Genomic DNA, 19,489 nt, shown 5'->3' on the forward strand with positions numbered 1-19,489 from the left:
CTAAACCAAAATTTTGACACTCTTTGGCCACATTCACTTTTGGGTGAAGCTCACAGACGTGGTTTGAAGCCAAGAACAAGGTTCTCAAATGAGCTTCTGAGCTCCTTTTGAGGGATTTCCAGCTCTGATGGGAGCGGGTGGGTCAGACCCCTCCGCCTGCGTTCGTGTGCCCGAGCACCGTCAGTGACCTCCCTTCTTGTGACACACCCCCAAAATTTTAAGGGTTTTCCTGGAGCTCCCTCAGTCCAGGTGGCTGGGTGGGATGCTGGAAACGTGCAGATTTTGCCCCAGGGTTTTATTTCTCTAGCAGGGGAAATTCTGACTCCTGTGAAGGGCATTAAATTTCAGATTATTTCATCCTGAGAAACGAGTTCACATTAGAGGACCCTCCTCAAACCTCATCCTCACACCACCCTTTCCATCCCCACACTTCCTCTCCACCCACTTCAGTATCAAACACCACACGCTGCGGTTCAGCCGTTTTATTGAACTTTGCATATGAAAGAACAGTTTCAAGTTCTAATGAGAAAAAAAAAAAACATTAAAAAAATAAATTCAACGTCAGGTAAAAAAATCACACAACCGAAAAAAAATCACTTTTTTTACCGGGAACTGAACACGAGGCCCACACCACGGTGGAGTCACCAGGACGAGGGGATGCAGCAGCTGGTTTTAGCATCAGACTCGTTTCAAAAAAAACAAGTTTTAAACAGTTGCAACACAGCTCAGTGGCAAAACCAGACTTTAAAATAAACTCAGAGGAACAAGACTGCGTTTAACATCTCCAGTCCAAAATTGCATCGCTCCTGTGGCACCTGATCAGTCAGGATTTTAGGGATGAGTTCAGATTTCCAGTCGGATGCACAGAATTTCCCAATATTTCCCTGTTCACAGACCCAGTGCACGTCCCAGGTGAGACAGTAGTGGAAACACTTCTGCATCACCCACTTGCACACGTGTGAAGGAAGGAAAGCAAAGTCAAAATTATATCCAGCCGCCTCCATCCCGGGAAGATTCCGTGAAAACCAGTTGCATAGTAAAGGATGGGAAATTAAGAAACGTGAGCTGCTCCTGTGCTGGAAGTCAATGCAACACCTCCCTTCTGCCACATTTTGGGGTCTCAGGTGATGAATTAAGAGCCTGTTCTCCTTGCAACGTGCCAAATTCAGCCACGGAACCCCTGACCTCCAGCAGCGAGGGGGATTTTCCTGCAAGACCTGAGCAATTGGAATGACCAAATCTAATTCCAGTGCCCCAACGGCAGCACAAGGGACGTGGCAGCCAACAGAGTTTTGCATTAAAACTCTGCTATTTCAGGCACTTTCTGACTACATTTCCACCTAACACCTTTTGATTCACACTTCCAGCTCTGTCCATGACTTGTGTGTTGCCAGGCAAATTGTCCTGCTCCGAAATCATCCTCTGGAATAGGAATGATGCATTTCAAGCCCAGCAGCAGTGCCTGGCCTTGCAACGGTCAGAGATGTGTTCTGGACAGCACCAGTCAGAACCATCTCAGACCATTCCCTTTAAAGGTGCGTTGATGACATCATCTTGGACAAACCAGGAAAAATGGGAAAAAGAAACATAATTTACCTGTATCAGAGGCTGGTGGAAAATATGGGGACTAGAATGTGAAATTTAATTCACTCAGAGATGCTACTTGGCTTTAATCTCAGGTTGAGAGACAGACTTCCAGCTGGATTTGTGCAATGCAGGAGAGTGGGGAACACTCGGGGAAGAAAAACTCTACCTCAGAAACTCCTTAATTTTAAAAGGATTCAGTAGCAATAACAGCATTTGAACACCTGGCTCAGAAAACACCCAAGTGTGAGAGGTAATGAAGCCTCCGGCGTGCTCGAGGCTGGTTTCTGAGATGTCAATCCTGCAGGGCTTTGCCTGTGGAAAGAGGCTGGGATGGGACTGCAGGAATCACAGAATCACAAATTAATGGAATCCCAGAGTGGTTTGGGTTGGAAGGGACAGCTCATCCTGTTTCCATGGGCAGGGACACCTTCCACTATCCCAGGCTATTCCAAGCTCCATCCAGCCTGGCCTTGGACACTTCCAGGGATGGGGCAGCCACAGCTTTTCTGGGCAACCTGGGCCAGGGCCTCACCAAATCCTGACTTTTCCCCCAAATCCAGCAGGGCAGAGCAGCTTTCCAGTATTCCCTCACTGCCTCTGACAGCCCCTTCCAGCCCTGCTGTTAAACCCTGTCCCTTTGCCACGTCCCCTGAGCCTTCGTTAGTGCCCTGAAACAGTTTTGGAGATCTTTTGCTTTCTAATTTTGCTGCCTTCTTAAAACAGCTTAAAACACGTCACTAAAAGAAGCAGCTTTACGTGACCCCACGCCAGCCCGGCTCCCCAGATCCGCTTTTCCTGCCTCTCCGCCAGCACGGAGCCAACAGCGGAGCTCTCATCACTTTAATTGCACCCTAAAATTAAAAGGGGAAGAGTTGGTGCACGGCGCTGGGCTGGGCACAGAGCAGAGATGCCGACGTGTTCCGCGTCTGAAGAGCTGCGTCTGAGCACGACAGCTCCGAGCTGCTCCGGCGTCTGGGAGCACGGCTTTGAAGGGCTATGAATAAAGATGAGCAGCCTGCCTCGGGATGATTATGGGAATCAAAGCACGCTATTTTTTGGATCTTCTCTTGATGTCAGCCATCATTAAATCGCTCTCTTTTTTTGTTTTTTTAATCGACTGGATACATTTTTAATTTGGCTTCCCTTGCCAAACGCAGCCCTGCGCTGCCGCTGCCGTTTGCACACGGCTGTCCCGGCACGACGGGTGACACGCACGAGGCCGGGCTCGGAGTGGTGGCAACACGGATTAATACACTGGACTGACAGGTAAAGACTATCGAACTCTCAATTTATCGTGGAAAAGCACATTAACAACCAGCTGGCTCAGCGACCAAGCACGAGGAACCCAAGAGCACGGAGCGCCAGAACGCACAACACCGAGGGGAGGTGGCATTTGGCAAGATTGTCATCATCGGTGTGAGACGGCCGGGGGGTGGGTGGGACCCACCAACCCCACCGGGTGAAGGGATATGGTTTTTCCCACCACTTTAATAATCAAAATACAGTTTTGAGCCCTAACAGAGAGACGCTGTAACGAGTGGCTACCGGAAACAGATGAGGTATCATTATGTTACACACACACACACACACACACGCGCGCGCGCGCGCGCCATAAAAAAGCTCTCTGTAACACCAGTGAAAAATAAAAATCACTTTAGTACTGATACATTCTATCCCCCATTTTAAGGGCTACTAGATCATGTTCCAAAAGAAACTAAATATAACACCTTTGGGACCAGGGCTTCCCAAGATCCAGGTCTGTGCTGCAATCCAGAAAATCAATTCTCCTCCTGTTAATGTGCCCTTACCTCTGTGGGCAGCCTGGGCCCCCCTCCTCTCATGGGGACCTGCGGCTGTTTGCAGCCCAAACCCATCAGCGCGGCGGAAAAGTGGGTTTGGGGTCAGTCTCTCACGATTTCAGAGCTGCTAAAGCTTTGTTCAGTCTCCTCTGCAGGCTCAAGAGCACACTGCGAACCTGTCACGCTGCAGGGAGGCTGCAAACAAATGTGTTTTGCAGCTCCTTAGGGGTTTGGGAGGTGAGATGTCCCAAAAAAGCCCTGCTCCATCTCCCCCGGCCTGCCGGCAGCTTCCTCCAATGGGGAAGAGCGAGCGCTTGGGAGTTCCCAGCGACGGGAACGGCTCAGCCTCAGCCCCGAACACCGGGCACTTTTCCTGCTCTCCTTACAAGGGTCGTTTAAGGTCTCCGAGATGTTTCTGGTCCGAGCAGTAATTCATTTCCGCGCTGGGGTGGGGCGGGCAGGGGGACACCGCTGCTCTGTGCGGGGACAGGGGAGGGGCGCCTGGAGGGCGCTTGGCTGTGCCAGGGGCACAAATGAGCCCCGCTCAGAGCGCCCCGGCTGCTGCCACAGCCGCAGGGATTTGCCGGCGGAGCAATTTGCTGGAAGATCCCATGGAGAAGCTCCCTCTCCCCGCCCCCACCACGGGCTGGCCTCCGGGCAGGGCACGGCCGAACCAGGTTAATGAGAGCCGCTGCCTAATTAGCTCTAATTTGTGCAGGCGGCTTTCGCACCGCATCGATTTCACACCGCGGGTTGTTTCACCTCCGCGCTTCCCCGGCATCCCTGTCGAGCCTTGGCACCCCCTGCTCATCTCCGTGGGCTCAGGGACCTGCTCCATGTGCTCTTCCAGCAATCCCGGTCCCCGATCCCCATCTCCCCCTGTACCTCGTGCTGTTAAAGCCGTGACAGATGCAGGTGCCAGCAGCACCGGCCCTTTCTCCTGCGTTTGCCCACAGCTCCAGTGACCACAGGGGTTCTACCATGCTGGGAATAAATGCAAGAGGAGCAATGTCCCACTGAGAGCCAGATCCGTATTTGCTCTTCATTCTCCAGCTGATTAAATTGGCTAAAACTGCTGGGTTTAACAACTTTTGCTTCTTTTCTCACCATCTCAGCCCATTCTGCCCAACCTGTGCCTGTGTAGAGTGTCAGACTTCTGTGTTTGGGCCCCCCAAGCCCTTCTGCCATGAGCAAAGTCTCCACCACCAGTGGTGCCCCTGCCATGGCAGGAGGAGGAATTCCAGCCAAGAACTCATCCATGTTCAAAAAACAAACAGAATAAATGAGACCTCACCAAAATCGACACATTCCTTGTAAGAATCACATCCTCTCCCAGCGTTAAGGGAATTTCTCAATCCAAATTTCAGCTGACGTTTGTGTGCAGGGTTCTTGTTCACCTTCAAAGCTCTCCTGCAAGACAGAAACGTGGTGCAGTTGGCTGCTTTGCCTTGAGTATTCCCGAGTTTTCCCATTTCTCAGCCTTCCTTCCAGGGAGGGGTTGGTTTAAGTTCATCCTCGCTGTGCCTCGAAGGACCCCACGTGTGTCTCCTTTAGATGTTCTGTGTGAAAGGCAGGTAAAAGCTCCCCTGGGGGAAGGATCCAGGTTTTGCCTTGCTCCACCTTCCAGGTGTGTGCTGGGGACCTCAAGGCTTGTCCGTGGGCACCAAGGACAATCAGCAGCATCAGCTCAAGGGTCTGTTTTGCACACAATGATTTCGGTTCCTGTTACCTCCCCCTGAGCAGCCTCTGCTTCAGAGGAAGCTTTGGCTCACTTGATTCTGTCCAGTCCAAATTAACATTCCCAAACCATTCCCAGGGAATTATTGCAATGCAGACAAAGAGGTTCCTGTGCTCGTCCGAGTCCCTCCAACATCATTTTCACCCTTAAATCCAACGCTGTTCCGAGTTTCGCTCTGCTCCTCCAACGGAGGCTGTGCTGGGAGGGTTTCAATCTCCAAGCAGGGATGGAGGCAGCGTGAGGAGGTGGATGAGGCTGGGGAGGGGGAAAAGGGGGAGTCAGAAGCAAGAGAGACCATCAACCCCTTTGCCATTTGCATTTATCCCTTTGCAGACTGTTTATCCCGTGGCACCAGGATAATATTGATCCATGCAGCCCCGGGAAAAGCAGTGAGGTTACAGAAAGCTCAGCTTTAAGAGCTTCCCAGCCCAGTATGGGCAACCCAGAGCTCTTAACCTGCCAGCAAGAACCTCAGTGTGCAAAATGAAACAGCAACAGGCCAAGGAGGGATGGAATTCTCGATTATTGTGGAATTAGCAAGGCAACCCTATAATATTCCCACAATTCTGGAGTACTGTGGAAGTGCAGACAAGGGCAGAGAGGCTCTCATGGAATGAAGCAGGAGCATGGTCAGCCAAGAATTTGGTTTTTAGACCTTTTCCACCTCGGAATTTCAATTTGTCCTTAGTTTTTCGTGGAGTGATCCTGATAGCAAGGCACAACTGTTCAACACCCTTTTCCTCAGCACCAGCAGAGATGTTCCTTCCTTAAATAAGGACTTAAAGTAAATCACAGCCTTTGGTACAGCACAGAGCTACTTATAAAGGGCATTTCCAGGAAAGTGAGAAAAATGGAACAGGAACGATTCCCGAAGAGCTGAGAACAGCCCGTGGCCTTCGCCAGGGAACAGCGACAGCAACCGAATTTCCCCCCACTCCCTCCCACCCCGAGCAAAACACTTGGGCTGAGTTTTAGCAGCTCTGCTTAACATTTCCTTTCTGGTTGCTTAATCTTTCAAGAGTTGGTTGTTGTTTTTTTTTTTTTTTTTAATAATAATTTAAAAAGACTGAAATAACGTCCAAGCGATTTCCACCTCTCCTCCTCCTTGTTCCTGGCTTTGCTCAGTCTCGTTATATTGCACATGAGTTGAAGATAATCTGGCTCCAAAGATGTTCCCTTCTACATAATGCACTTGTTAGAAAACACAGATGAAGTGGGAGACATCCCATATATAAATAGAAATGTGTATATATGGAATATGAACTGGGTTTAGCTGGGGAGGACAGGCCCTCTGTCAGTCGGGTCCACGGCAGCGTCGGTCACCGTGTCCAGCATGTTTGGGATGTTTGTCCTTTCCTTGGAGATGTTTTATTTCTCAACACAGTCCTGAAGGTCTTCGTTTCAAAACTTCTTCTGTGATCTGTTGGGCAGAGCAAAGAACCACTTTTATGCACAGGCTGCTTTGGAAACCAGGAACAGGTTCTTTCTTTTCTCAAGTAAAGTGGAAGAGATGTCGCACTTTGGTCCCCCCTGAGAAATTCCCATCTCCACTTCCCACGAATGAAAAGTGAAAATTTGCTATTTAAAATTCTTTAATGGACTGAATGCCACACAGTCTAAAGTGAGCTAAAGATAGGAAAATGATTCATTAAATATATTCTGGTTATTAACTGTTATCTCACATTACCAGCAAGTTCCAAACCCAGAATAATTAGTGCCAAGTGGGTTTTCCTTGTGTTTTTATCTTAATCAAGCTGGGTTTGTTCTGACCCGATGTAATTCATGAGATATTGAGCAACTGGTTGATTTTATAAACCCAGCCCAGGTGATGCGAGGAGCCAGGGCTGATCCCACTCCCAGAGCTTGGACTGTGCAGTCGCTGCCACAGAGCACAAACCCCAAATCCCATTTTGATGTGGGGATAGGGGTGTCCAGCAAAGGGCCCACAAAATCCCCTGATCTCTGCAGTGCTGGAATTGCATCCTTAGCTCTACACTCGAGGTACTCAGCCTGACTCCTATTTTAACACAGGGAGATGCTCTGCTCTGTCTTTAAGACACTGAAATTTCTAGAATTTAATGCAACTGTTTTTATCCCTCTCACTTTCCAAAAAATCCGTGCTCTGCCTTTAGTTCCCACCGTGGCAATTGGAGCACCCCAGCTCCCCAGAAGAGGCTCTGGGAGCCGGGTGCTTCACCAGCAGCCGGTGATGAGGGAAAGGTTGGGTGGAGCCGCAGTCACAGCTCAGAGCCCGGCCTAAGGCACTGGGACCTGCCTGGTCCCCGCTCAGCCCCAAAATCAGCCTGTTTTCCCCAGAGGGAGAGGCAGGATGGAGATATGCCAGGTGGGATCCATGCAGTGAGGAGGGAGAGACCCTCTCTCTGGATGCTGCAGGGATCAGGATGTAGGGATGGAGGATGTTGCAGGGATGATGGGGATGCAGGGATGAAGCTGCAACAGTAATGAGGATGTGGGAATGAAGTTGCAGGGATAATGAGGATGCAGGGATGATGAGGATGCAGGGAAGACGTTGCAGGGATAATGGGGATGCAGGAATGATGATGTTGCAGGGATGATAAGGATGCAGGGAGAATGATGTTGCAGCTATGATGAAATTGCAGATGAAGTTGCAGGGATGAAGTTGCAGGGATGATGAGGATGTAGGGATGGTGATGTTGCAGGGATGATGAGGATGTAGGGATGGTGATGTTGCAGGGATGAGGGTGCAGGGATAACGAGAATTCAGGGATGTAGTTGCAGGGATGAGGAAGATGCAGCTATGATGAAGTGGCAGGGATGATGTTGCAGGGATGATGAGGATGCAGGGATGAAGCTGCAGGGATGGTGAGGATGGAGGGATGGGGATGTTTTGGGGATGCTGAGAATGCATCTGCAGGGATGATGAGGATGTAGGGATGTAGCAATAATGCTACAGGGATGCTAAAATCCAGCAGAGAAAGGAAAGGGATGGGAATCCCTGCCAGGAGCAAAGATCCCCTTGCGAGGCAGTGCAGCACTGGAGAAATGAGCTTCCAGAGGGGCTCAGTGCTCCGAGCAAGGATCTCAGCCCAGGCAGTTGCTCAAGCACAGCTTATCCTGAACTGCCAGCAGGACCATTCTGGGGCTTAAAGCTGACAGGGCTTTCTGCTTTATTAGACTGGGCTTGCTGGAGGATTAAACCCCTCCCACCTGCCAGCCGGGAAGGGCTCCAAACTGCCGGGATCCTCAAGGATCACTGGAGCATTACACACTCAGTAAATAAATAAATACACCAGCAAGACCCAAACAGCACCTTCAGCCCAGGAAATGCCGCTGGGCAAGAAGGTGATGGTGGAGTTGGGACTCGCCAGATGAAGTGGTAAATAACGATTTTAATTGCCACCAGGCAAATAATGCAGTGCTTTATTTTTTATTTTTTTATTTTATTTTATTTTATTTTATTTTTTTATTTATTTTATTTTTTTTGGGGGGGGGGGCAACCTGGAGCCTTTCCAAGCTGTATCCTTGCTGGTGAAGAAAGAAATGCCAACTCCTCAGCCTAACAACGCTGTCATTTCTCTGAATCCAGCGAGAGCAGCAGTAGGAGTGAGAAGTCAGGAGCACTCAGGAGCTATCACTGCTCCAGCTCCTGAAGGGATCCAGATGTCTTTCCATCGTAGTGGGGAGAGGAAATCCTCTCATCCCAAGAGAAATAGAGGATATTAAACAGCAGCCACAAAAATTAGATGTTTTTAAATTGGCTGAGCCAAATAACTTCTATCTAAACACTCAGAGCTGGCAAAGCAGCTCCTGGGAGTGCAAGTACTGAGCATCTCCTGAGTCCTTCCAGAGGACTGGGAAACAGCTCCTGTTTGGGACAGTTTCTTAAGGGACAAACAAAGTGACCTACAAAAACAACGGGTCTGGCCATCTGTCACTGATCTGAAACACTGCTGGAATGGCTGGAAGTCTTCAGACAGAATTAAAGAGGAAGATTTAATTGATGCCAATCAATGCAGCGTTAGGGAAAACAGATCTTATCAAATTAACTGATATCTCTGACTGAGTGCCACGCTTGGCTGATAAAGGTGTTGTGTAAAGCTCTCCTCAAGGGAATTGTGTGGCTGTTGGGTTAAGAAAACCAATAAAGCCAAATTCCCAGGAGATCTCCCAAGTGAAACCCAGCTGGACCCAGGGCGTGTTCCCCACTCGCTCCTCCTCGGGCTCCCTGGGGTTTTTTAGAGCATCTTCCAACCAGGACGGGAGAAAGATCCCTGAAAATTTCCAGCCCCAGGACAGAACAGCCCAGGCTTGTTTCTGATGCTGCACAAAGAAGATTTCCTGCCTTAATTCCAAGGGGTTTAAAGTGTGGAATATCATTCAAGCCCCTGCACCCACCGAGGCACGGGCAGAGGTGGAGAACCCCTCAAACCTGCAGTGCCACATCCAGTTCACAGCGACTCCTTCCTCATCCCTCCTGCAAACTCAAACTCCCAGCAGCCAGGGCCATTTTAAGCCCAAATTTCTTGTGTCTGGTTTCTGACCTGCTGCAACAGCGTGAGGTTAAATTGCACAGGAGACACAGTGGCAGCTCCAAGCAGAGACCAGCAAGGAGGGAGAAGAGGGTTCTCAACCCTGAGTGCACAGAGATTTCAGGAGAAATGGGCTGGAAGGATGGAAAAGGGAAGATGCAGAGTGAAGAAATCACAGGAAAGGAGGATATTGATGGGGAGCCGAAGGCAGAGCTGGCAGCTTGGGAAGCTGTGTGAAAACTCAGGCTTCCCTCCAGCCAAGGGAACTAACTGGGATTATTGGGGTACCCAGGACAGGGTCTGTAGGCTTGTCCAGCTTCAAGAAAGCTGAATCCCATAAAACCTTTGGAGGAGTCCTCGCTTCTTGCTCTGCGTTTCAAAACTGCCCCTTCCTTCCACGGAGTTTCATTGCAAACGCTTCCCGAGGCTGCTCAGTGCCGTGTACAGAAGGGGAAACTGAGGCACGGAGGAGCCAACCTGCCCAAAGCCAGGGAGCAAACCCCAGAGCGCTCGCACCCCCCAGGTCTGGGAGCAAGGACACATTTCCCTGGATTTCCAACCCAAACTCCCTGGATGGCTCAGCATCACGCCCCACCCACTCTGCACGCCGCTCCATCCTTGCACCAAGCCCGAGGGCAAGCTCAGCTCTCTGCAAATGCAGGAAACACTTTGCAAAGTGTGTGTTCATCCCATCCATCCCCCATCCCAACCTTTAGCTCCACCCCAAGCACAGACCCTGCCGCAGCCGCCCCGATCCCGCTGCCACGGCCGAGCCTTCGGTGCTTCCACCGAAGCAGAGCAGACCACGATAAAACCCTAAAGGATTTTCCTTTTCTATGCATGGTGGTGCTTTGGGGGAAGCAAAGCAAAGCAGCTGGTGCTGGTCAGCCTCAAAATAAACCTGACTGCACTTTGCAGCCTTGGTGGGGCGAGTGGAGGGGGCCACGGGCTCATCTTCTCTCCCAAGCCACACATCCAACCCCAGCCCGCCCAGCCAGGGTGTTCAGAGATGCTAAAAATGAAGTGCAACCACTGGAGCAAAGCAAGAGAGCTTCAACACGCTCAGAAAAGCATCGGAATTACGAGTCTCAAGGAAATGAATCATTCCCAAACAAACCCAGCAGCGCCTGCTGCCGTCGGCGCGGCTGAGCCGGGGGTCTCGCAATGAGTGTGCAGAGCCAGCAGGGAACGGCTGCTCCCGCTCTGAGCAGGGAAGAGCAGTGATCAGGGAGCATCCCGGCTCCTCCTGACTCCAGCGAGAAGCTGAAGGAGATGGGAGACATGTTCTAATTTATTTGAGCATGTCTTGGTTTATAAGGAGGAGAAAAGTGACGGTGCCCTGCGGGGAGGTTCATGCGGGGAGGTTTCCCTGCCCGGCTGCCGAGCATCCTCAGCACGGAAAATTCAGGCTCTGAGCGGTGATGAGACACAGACGGACCCTGAACCCCGCGGGTGTCAGAGCAGCACCTGAATCCCGGGAGGAAAAGCACAGAGAGGCTCACGGGGCTTGTGTTTGTGGCTGAGTTTTGCCAGAAACGGGGATAAAAGGGCTCCGGCTGTGAGGGTGGTGTGGGACTCCGCACATATCCCTCTTCCACACACAGGGTGCTTCTCAGGAGCAAAAACTGGGATTCCCTGAGTGACAAAGAGCAGGAGCCCCGACGCCTTCCCAGCGCGGAGCAGCCAACACGCGGCCATCGGGGGGACAAACATCCCTGGGACAGGGACACCGTCACTCACTGGCCTGTTCGGGGAGCCAAGCACGGGAGTGAAAGCTCTCGGTTGGATCCCACGCTCAAGCACAGCAGAGCTGGGAGAGCTTTGGCTGGAGCAAGAGCTGGGAGGGACTGGGAGATGGGGCTGGGGCTGTTCTGCAGGGATCCCCCGGCAGCGAATGTGTCCCTGCCAGGGGCTGGCTCTTCCCTAAGGCACGGCTGGGGCTGGACCCTCCTCCTGGTGCCAGTCTGACCTAAGTCTTCACCACCCTTGAAATGGATCAAGCAGCCTCCACGGCTGGACAAGTGATTCCCAGATGGGACAAAGCACCTCAGGGCACCCAAAATATCCCCCAAACGTCCTCGTCAAAGTGGTGACGGCCACAGCCCCAGGACTGTTTCCAAGGAAAAGAAGCACATGGCTCCATCCCTCCGTGCTCCGCGCCCAACTCCCACCTCTGGCACGGGCAGAGGGCTGATGCCACCCTGCACCCACCGGGATTGCCTGGACCTCAGCCATGCAAGCAGCACCCAGGGAAACGGGGAAAGGCAGCAACATCCCGTCCTTAACACATCCTGCAGCTGTACAGCACTCCCAAAGCCGAGCCGAGAGCCCCATTCCTGCTGCGGGTGGGACCCACAGCGGGGACGGTGCAGGGGAGCAGCGCCGGCTCCAGAGGAGTGAGACAGTTCCTTGGATATGGCCCTGCCCACAGCCCCCTGTAACCACCGAATCATCAAATGCTTTGGATTGGAAGGGACCTCAACGATCATCTATGACAAAGGTCATACAACCTCCAGAAATCCCCTATTTCCCTGCTCCCATACGACTGCCCTTGCACGAGGATGCCGGAGCATTGAGCTCTCCTTCCAGGCACACACAGAACTGAGACTGGAGGGCAAAATAAGTCGCAGTTAAACCCTGCCTGCCTGTTTGCACTGCCAGATTTGCAGCCTACCCAGAGATCGTTTGTTAAAGCGTTTAAAAATAGGGAAAACCAAGCCCTGCTTCCACCCGGCGGCGGTGGAGCCTCCGTGTGCCCGCACCAAGATATGCATATTTTAAAAGCTTGGCAGGAGAGGGCTCCAAACTACACAATTAAACGGATTTTACACACAACGCTCCCCGTACACACCAACCACGGCCAAACACCCTCTCCTTGTGCTACATCCCTGCAGGAGAGACCCCTTTGGAGCAATGACCCTGGCTGGCTCCTTCCACTCTGCCGGGGAAAGCACTTGTCTGCCCTTTGCCGCTGCTTAATTGCCCATAAACTGGGGATTAAAACCAAAAACGGCTCCTTTTGTCAAGGGATAGAACAGGAACAATTGCCTGGGAAGAAATTTAACCCTCCTGGAGGAAAGAGATATCTCCAGCCCTTGTCTGTGTCCACACGTGGGGTGGGATGGATACTGCTCCGCTCAGGCCACCCCAAGCACCCGAAGGGCATCTATTGTGCTGGAGAACAACAGAACCTTTTGAAGGAGTTCAGGCCTGAAAACACACAAAAAAGAGGGCAAAGGAGCAGGAGAAAAAGGTGACGGTGTCAAAGTACCGAGTGGAGGGGCCAGGGTTGCGGCCGCTGCGTGTCCCTGCACCCCCAGCACCAAGGACGTGTTTCAAGGCGGCACCGAGGGCTGAAACAGGGGGACAGGTCCCAAAATACAGGCAGAGGGAAAGGGAACCTGATAGGGGGCTGTGAAGCCGAAAACAGGAGGTACAAGGCTCTACGGCACCCAGTGCCCCTGGGTGGAGGCTGGAACAAGATGCTCTTTAAGGCTCTTTTCAACCCAAAGCTTTCTGCGATAAACTGAGGGCATCCGTGGAGGCAGCTCCAGCCTCCCAGGGCTGCATCCCTGGGGTGGGAGCTGCCTCTTCCATCCTTGCTGCCATCCTTCAGTGTCCCTGTGTCTCTCAGGTGACAGGGACGAAGGACAAGGGACGGGGGCGGGGGGGGGGGCAGGGAGGACGTGGAGACCACACGGGGATTGCCAAGCGCTGCGGGGACCCTGTGCTCGCTCTGGGGGTACTGGGAGCCGTCAGGCAGGAGCTGGAGGTAATGCCCTTTCCTCCGTTTAATGGAATAAGCCGAGTCTAGGCAAGCCCTTTGCCTCGCAGACAGCAGCTCCACTAATGCTAATCCCCTAATGCTGCCCCTCTAAGCACATTAGGGACAGGCGAGTCCAAGGCTCCTCTGTAACTCCCCAGTGGCTGCTGAGACACTGCCGTGTCCTAATGGGGCACACGGCAGGAGAGCAGAGCCACTTAAGTAACAGCTGGCTGGGGAGAGCCCGGCGTTTCAGGGATCTCTCCAATTCCTGGCACAACACGTGCAGCAGCCAGTTCCAGAGAAGCCGTCAGACCACGGAACAGAAGGTATTTATCAGAGTCATTGAACGGTTTGGGTTGGAGCGGATCTTAAAGATCATCCAGTTCCAGCTCCCAGCCATGGGACACCTTCCTCGAGAGCAGGTGGCTCAGGTGGCTCAGTTTCTCTCACTGAATGGTACCCATGAGACAGCAGAGAGGGAAGATGCAGAGAAACAGGGCAGAACATCCAAAGGATATTGCCAGTTTTCCACTTTCAATTTTTGAGGGGTATCTAAAAGACAGAGCAGCAGGGAATTTGTGTTTTTCAGTGATAACGCTCAGTACTGAAAAGTATTTTTTTGAACATCAAAAAGGGAAAATTTAGGTCAGATATATGGAAGAAATCCTCCCCTGTGAGGGTGGGGAGGTCCTGGCACAGGGTGCCCAGAGAAGCTGTGGCTGCCCCTGGATCCCTGGAAGTGTCCAAGGCCAGGTTGGACAGGGCCTGGAGCAGCCTGGGACAGTGGAAGGTGTCCCTGCCCACGGCAGGGGTGGCACTGGATCGTCCTTAAGGTCTTCCCACCCAAACCATTCTGGGATTCTACCAGAGCAAAGCTGCCTTTTACCCCAGTGGATGAAGTGGTTTTCTTGTCACCTCTCCCATAAAGCATCCTTTGTAAAATCCCTTTGAAATTACTCTGCTCCTACAAAACCAGGCAGGGAGGAGTCAGGAAAACAAACCAACAACCTGCAAGGTCTCTGCTTATTTAAGATGACAGAGAAACTGAAAATTGTTCTGTGCCATTTCCAGGAGAACATGTGGTTTCCGTACCCTGTGCAGCTGCCACGGGGAAAACACCAACCCAGAACTCATCTGCAACTCTCCTGACTGAGATGTTTCCACTGCTCTTAAACTCAAACCTTCCTTTTAGGAATAGGTGTGTGGGAAAGCTTTAACAACAATAAAATTTAATAACAATAAAAGAGAATAGCAATAAAAAGTGAGAGCTCATAGGCAGAAATGACATTTTAGCCCACTAGCAGCCTAGGGAAAAGACACACTGGGATGTTCCCAGTTATCCCAGACAAGGAATCCCAGTTACCCTGGACAAGGGATCTCAGGTTGGTACCTTCCCATGATGTTCCAGAGCATCTCCCTGATAAAGATCATCTCTTGGACCCTCAGCTGATGAAACCCCTGGTAGCTCCTATAAAACCATCCCACCCCAGCAGCCAAGGAGGGGCTCTGTTGTTTTTCTTGGGTTTATTGACTGTGGCTAAGGGAGAGTGCTACAAACCATCCAGATCCTTCTGAGTCTGGGAAAAATCCCAGCTAAACTCCAATTTTGGCACGGCTGGCATCTCTCAGGACAAGCCCCCTCTCCACAGCCTTGGGAAAGGTGTGACTTGCACAGGCTGGGGCCAAATCTCTCTTTGCTGTAGGTATTTAACAGCATCCCTGTTCCGTGTGCTACCTCGGAGGAATTTGGCTTTTCTTAACCCAAAATCCAGCAAAATTGAGCAGAGCTGGAGTCAAAGCTCTTGAGGCCAAGCTGCCTTTGGCCTTCACCGATGGCAGGGGCTGGATGGGAGCACTAAACCACGGAAATCACCTTTTTAGCACAGAAGTGAAGCAATCCAGCTGCACAGAAGCAGCAGGGTTTTCTTCCTCCCACAGTACTAAAAAGCAAATACAATCAGAGGAGCTACAGGATGTGATCCCACTTTATCTAACGTGTATAAAAATACCCGAGAGCGGCAGGATAAGCTGGAGAATAAAAGTAAGCAGTGAAAAGCATGGGGTTTGTCCAAAAAAAACCAACATTACTTTATGGCTCCATTGAACTCTCCTCCGTGCAAAGCTCACCTGATCCTGTCAGATGTCCCATGGTCCCTGGCGCACACGTGAAGATGAAGCCGGTGATTTTTCCCGGCGGGATTTTTGGTTATTTTTCAATCCTGTTTTTTATTGTCCCCCTTGTTTCACAAAGCTGCCGAGGCTCCCCAGCCAAGCTTCCTGGCAGCTGATCGGCACCAGTTCCCCCGGGTTTGGGGTCGTTCTCAGTGGAGCAGGATGAACCTCCATCCCCGGATTTTAGTGCCAAGGTGAGGGACAGGTGGATCCGGGGGTGCTTATTGCCTGTGGATGCTTTGTTGGGCACATGGGAGGAGCAGCGGGGCAGGGACCAGGAAGGGGGTGCCGAGCCACGATGTCTTGTGGGATGGAGGAGCTGGAACCATCTGGAAAGGTTTTTTTGCGGGAAGAGCAAGGACCAAGGGGGATGGGAGAAGGGATGCCATGACAACCTTTGGGGGTTTCCCAGGAAACCATCGTCACCATGGCAACTGCATCACTCCGGTCGGAATTAGTGACTTCCGCTGGAAGGCGTGTTCGCCACTTTAATCTTCTGCTGATAAGCGGCTGCATCTCTTCCAAAGGCTTTGCAAAAAGAGGAGGAAATATCCCTTTGTCTCTGGCTGGGTGGGCTGGAGGCTCCCAGCCATGGCCAGGAGCCCGTTGCGGATCCTGCTCCACGCCGACATCGCTCCCTGAGCCAGCGGCTCCCAAAACCATTCCAGTCTGCCTCTCCCCTCCCTCCCCCCGCACACATCCCTGCTGCACGGCCACAAACTTGACATTGGAGGAAATAATTCCATCAGGTTACAGGGGAAGGGAATTCAGGATAGAAAACGAGGGCTTAGGGAGTTTTTTTCTATTTAAATCAGCATTGATTGCACTCGGTCTCTGACCAGATTAGAATTTCATGAATGATCTAATGGGGAGAAAAAGGGAATCTGGGATGTGCCCGTAATGGCACATCACATGTTTCAATATTAAGCATCATTTAACGATGTGGTAACAGAGACTCTCTGCAGAATTAAATGGTTATTTCCTCCCAGCCCCCTCCCAGTACACTCTGCCTCATGTTTTCCTCCTTCCTCCACCCAATCCGGGTTTGTTAATCCAACAAGTGATCTTACGTGATGGAAGGGAGATCGGCTACAAGCTGCCTTTAGGGAAAGAGGGGGAAATTCGGGAGCAAAGCAAGAGGTTCCCCAAAAGCCCAAAAAGCAAAGCAGCCCTGCAACACGTTGCAGAACAAACACCTGTTCTGACAGTGAGTGTGGTTTGTCTTCATCTTCCTTCTCTTTACCCTTTGGCTGTCCTCTTCCTCGGAGAATTTTAAATCCTTTTACTTTTGGATCTTTAGAAAGGAAGGATCTAAAAAAATAAAGGTATAAAAACGAGGGCACACACAGACCGACGATGGTGCATGTTCCACACAACACCGACACACAGTCACTTTGCATTATTATTGGTATTGTCATTGGTATTGTTTCACCGCATCCTCAGATTTTGCTGCTGTTCGTTTGGTTTGGGTTTGTTTTAAACATCCGTAAAGATCTTTTTGATGTTCACACAGTTGGGATTGTTTGTGGTTGTGCAGTTGCCTGCTTTAAAGGCAGCCTGTTTGAATGCACTGTGGTTGATCGCCCCTTCCTCAATCACCATGTACTCGGACTTGCTGAGGGTGGAATTGCTGCGAGCCTTCTTCATCTCCTCGCTGGACGAGAGGTGCTGGCAGCTCCCGACGTGCATGTACTGGGCTTGTTCCTCACCTTCCGTCTCCCGGTGGTAGAAATAGTTGAAATTGGAGACGATGACGGGCACGGGCAGAGCGATGGTCAGCACCCCCGCGATGGCGCACAGAGACCCCACAATCTTGCCCCCAATGGTGATGGGGTGCATGTCCCCATAGCCCACGGTGGTCATGGTCACCACGGCCCACCAGAAGGCATCGGGGATGCTACTGAACCCCGAGCTGGGGTCATCGGCTTCCGCGAAGTAAACGGCGCTGGAGAAGAGGATGACGCCGATGAAGAGGAAGAAGATGAGCAAGCCCAGCTCCCGCATGCTGGCCTTGAGGGTCTGCCCCAGGATCTGCAGCCCCTTGGAGTGCCGGGAGAGCTTGAAGATGCGGAAGACCCTGACGAGGCGGATGACTCTGAGGATAGCCAAGGACATGGCTTGCTGGCCATTGCCTTGCCGCTCAGCCAGCTCCGTGCCCAGCGTGATGAAGTAGGGGATGATGGCCACAATGTCAATGATGTTCATGATGTTCTTGGAGAAGGTGGCCTTGCTGGGGCAGGCAAAGAAACGGACCAGCAGCTCAAAGGAGAACCAGATGATGCACAAAGTCTCCACCACAAAGAAAGGGTCGGTGAAGGATGACACCATGGAAACAGCCGAGGATGAGGAGTTGGTGAAGGCATCAGGTGGGAGAGGGCCACTGCCTGTCCCAAAGGTCCCTCCAGTTCCCTCATAGTCATGGTCATCCCTGAATTCAGGCAGGGTCTCCAGACAGAAGATGACGATAGAGATAAGGATGACCAGGACAGAGACAATGGCAATGCCTCGGGCCGGCCCAGAGCTCTCGGGGTACTCAAAGAGGAGCCACACCTGGCGCTGAAACTCCTTCTCGGGAAGCGGCCGCTGCTCCTCCCGAATGAAACCCTCGTCCTCCCGAAACTTCTCCATGGCCTCCTCCCCCAGCTGGTAGAAGCGGATCTCCTCGGAGAAGATGTCGATGGGGACGTTGACGGGACGCCGGATGCGCCCGCCCGACTGGTAGTAGTAGAGGATGGCGTCGAAGCTGGGCCGGTTACGGTCGAAGAAATACTCATTGCGCAGGGGGTCGAAGTAGCGCATCCTCTTCCGGGGGTCCCCCAGCAGCGTCTCGGGGAACTGTGCCAGGGTCTTGAGCTGGGTCTCGAAGCGCAGCCCCGAGATGTTGATCACCACGCGCTCGCAGCACTCGTGCTCCCCCGCGCCCGCGGGCTGCCCGGCGGGCACGGCCGGCGCCGGGGGCTGATCGTAGCGGTCCCCCCCGAGCAGCGCAGGGGGATGCTGGGGCTCCTCCAGCAAAGGGTCGCCGCCGCCGCCGCCGCCTCCCACCACGGTCATGCTGCCTTCCTCCCCTTCTTCGCCCTCTTCCTCCTGCTGCTCGGGCGCCGGCTGGGGGGCGGCGGGGGGCGGCTGCTCGGTGTAGCCCAGGTTGTGGTGGCTGCTGCTCGAGCCGCCCCGCGGCTGCCGGCCGGCGGAGGAGGCGGCCGGAGAGTAGAGCAAGCTCCGGCGCTCGTCCATAAAGGTGTGGGGCGGAAGGGGAGGGGGGGGGAGGGAGGGAGGATCGGAGAGGCGGCAGCCGAAGCCTCTTCTTCCTCCTCTTCCTCCTCCTCCGGGCGGAGAGGGAGCAACAGCCGCCCAACTCCTCCAGCGGCTGCCGCTGCTCTGAAGAGCTGAGGCTCTTCTCAAAAAATCCGCCCCCAGCCCTGGCACCGCCTCACTCAGTCACCGCTCTCGGAGACACCCACCAGCCCCCCGGCCCTGCCCGCAGCCCCCCGCCAGCTGCGGGCACCCCCTCCCCTGCCCCTACCTGGGGGACCCCCATCCATCCCCCAGCCAGCGCCGAGGGGCTTCAGTCTCCTCCCGGGAGCATCCTTTGCTGCTCAGCGGGCTGCAAGCAGGGAGAGGGTTTTTTTCCTGGCAGAACCTCTGCCTAGAAAGAGTTGTTCTGCCCTTCCCCAGGTGAAATGCAATTTTGACTCTGAATTTTGGGGTTTGCCGGTTGGTTTTCAGTCACGGTTTCACGCGGTGGGAGGCTGCGGGCAGTGGGAAGCCGACAGCGTGGCCAGAACCAACAGTTGTTTTGAATCAGCGTCTGGGTTAGGCTGGGGATTGTTTTTCTCTGTCTAGGAGAGCGTGTGCATGGGTGTGTGTGCACACGTGTGTGTCTGTGTCTGCGTGTGTCCGTGTGCTTCCCCCTCCC

The 19,489-nt window shown here is 52.7% G+C and overlaps 1 protein-coding gene across 1 annotated transcript; it reads right to left on the reverse strand.

Moving 5' to 3' along the window:
- Window positions 1–483: 483 nt before the first annotated feature.
- Window positions 484–18,807, reverse strand: KCNA3 (potassium voltage-gated channel subfamily A member 3). The gene is made up of 2 exons (XM_068995847.1): window positions 15,529–18,807; window positions 484–6,544 (listed from the first exon to the last, which is right to left on the reverse strand). The coding sequence occupies exon 1, from the start codon at window positions 18,805–18,807 to the stop codon at window positions 17,050–17,052; it is 1,758 nt and encodes a 585-aa protein (XP_068851948.1). The 3' UTR covers window positions 484–6,544; window positions 15,529–17,049.
- Between the last annotated feature and the right edge of the window lie 682 nt (window positions 18,808–19,489).

The sequence above is a fragment of the Aphelocoma coerulescens genome, chromosome 26, assembly GCF_041296385.1.
Source record: "Aphelocoma coerulescens isolate FSJ_1873_10779 chromosome 26, UR_Acoe_1.0, whole genome shotgun sequence".
NCBI lineage: Eukaryota > Metazoa > Chordata > Aves > Passeriformes > Corvidae > Aphelocoma > Aphelocoma coerulescens.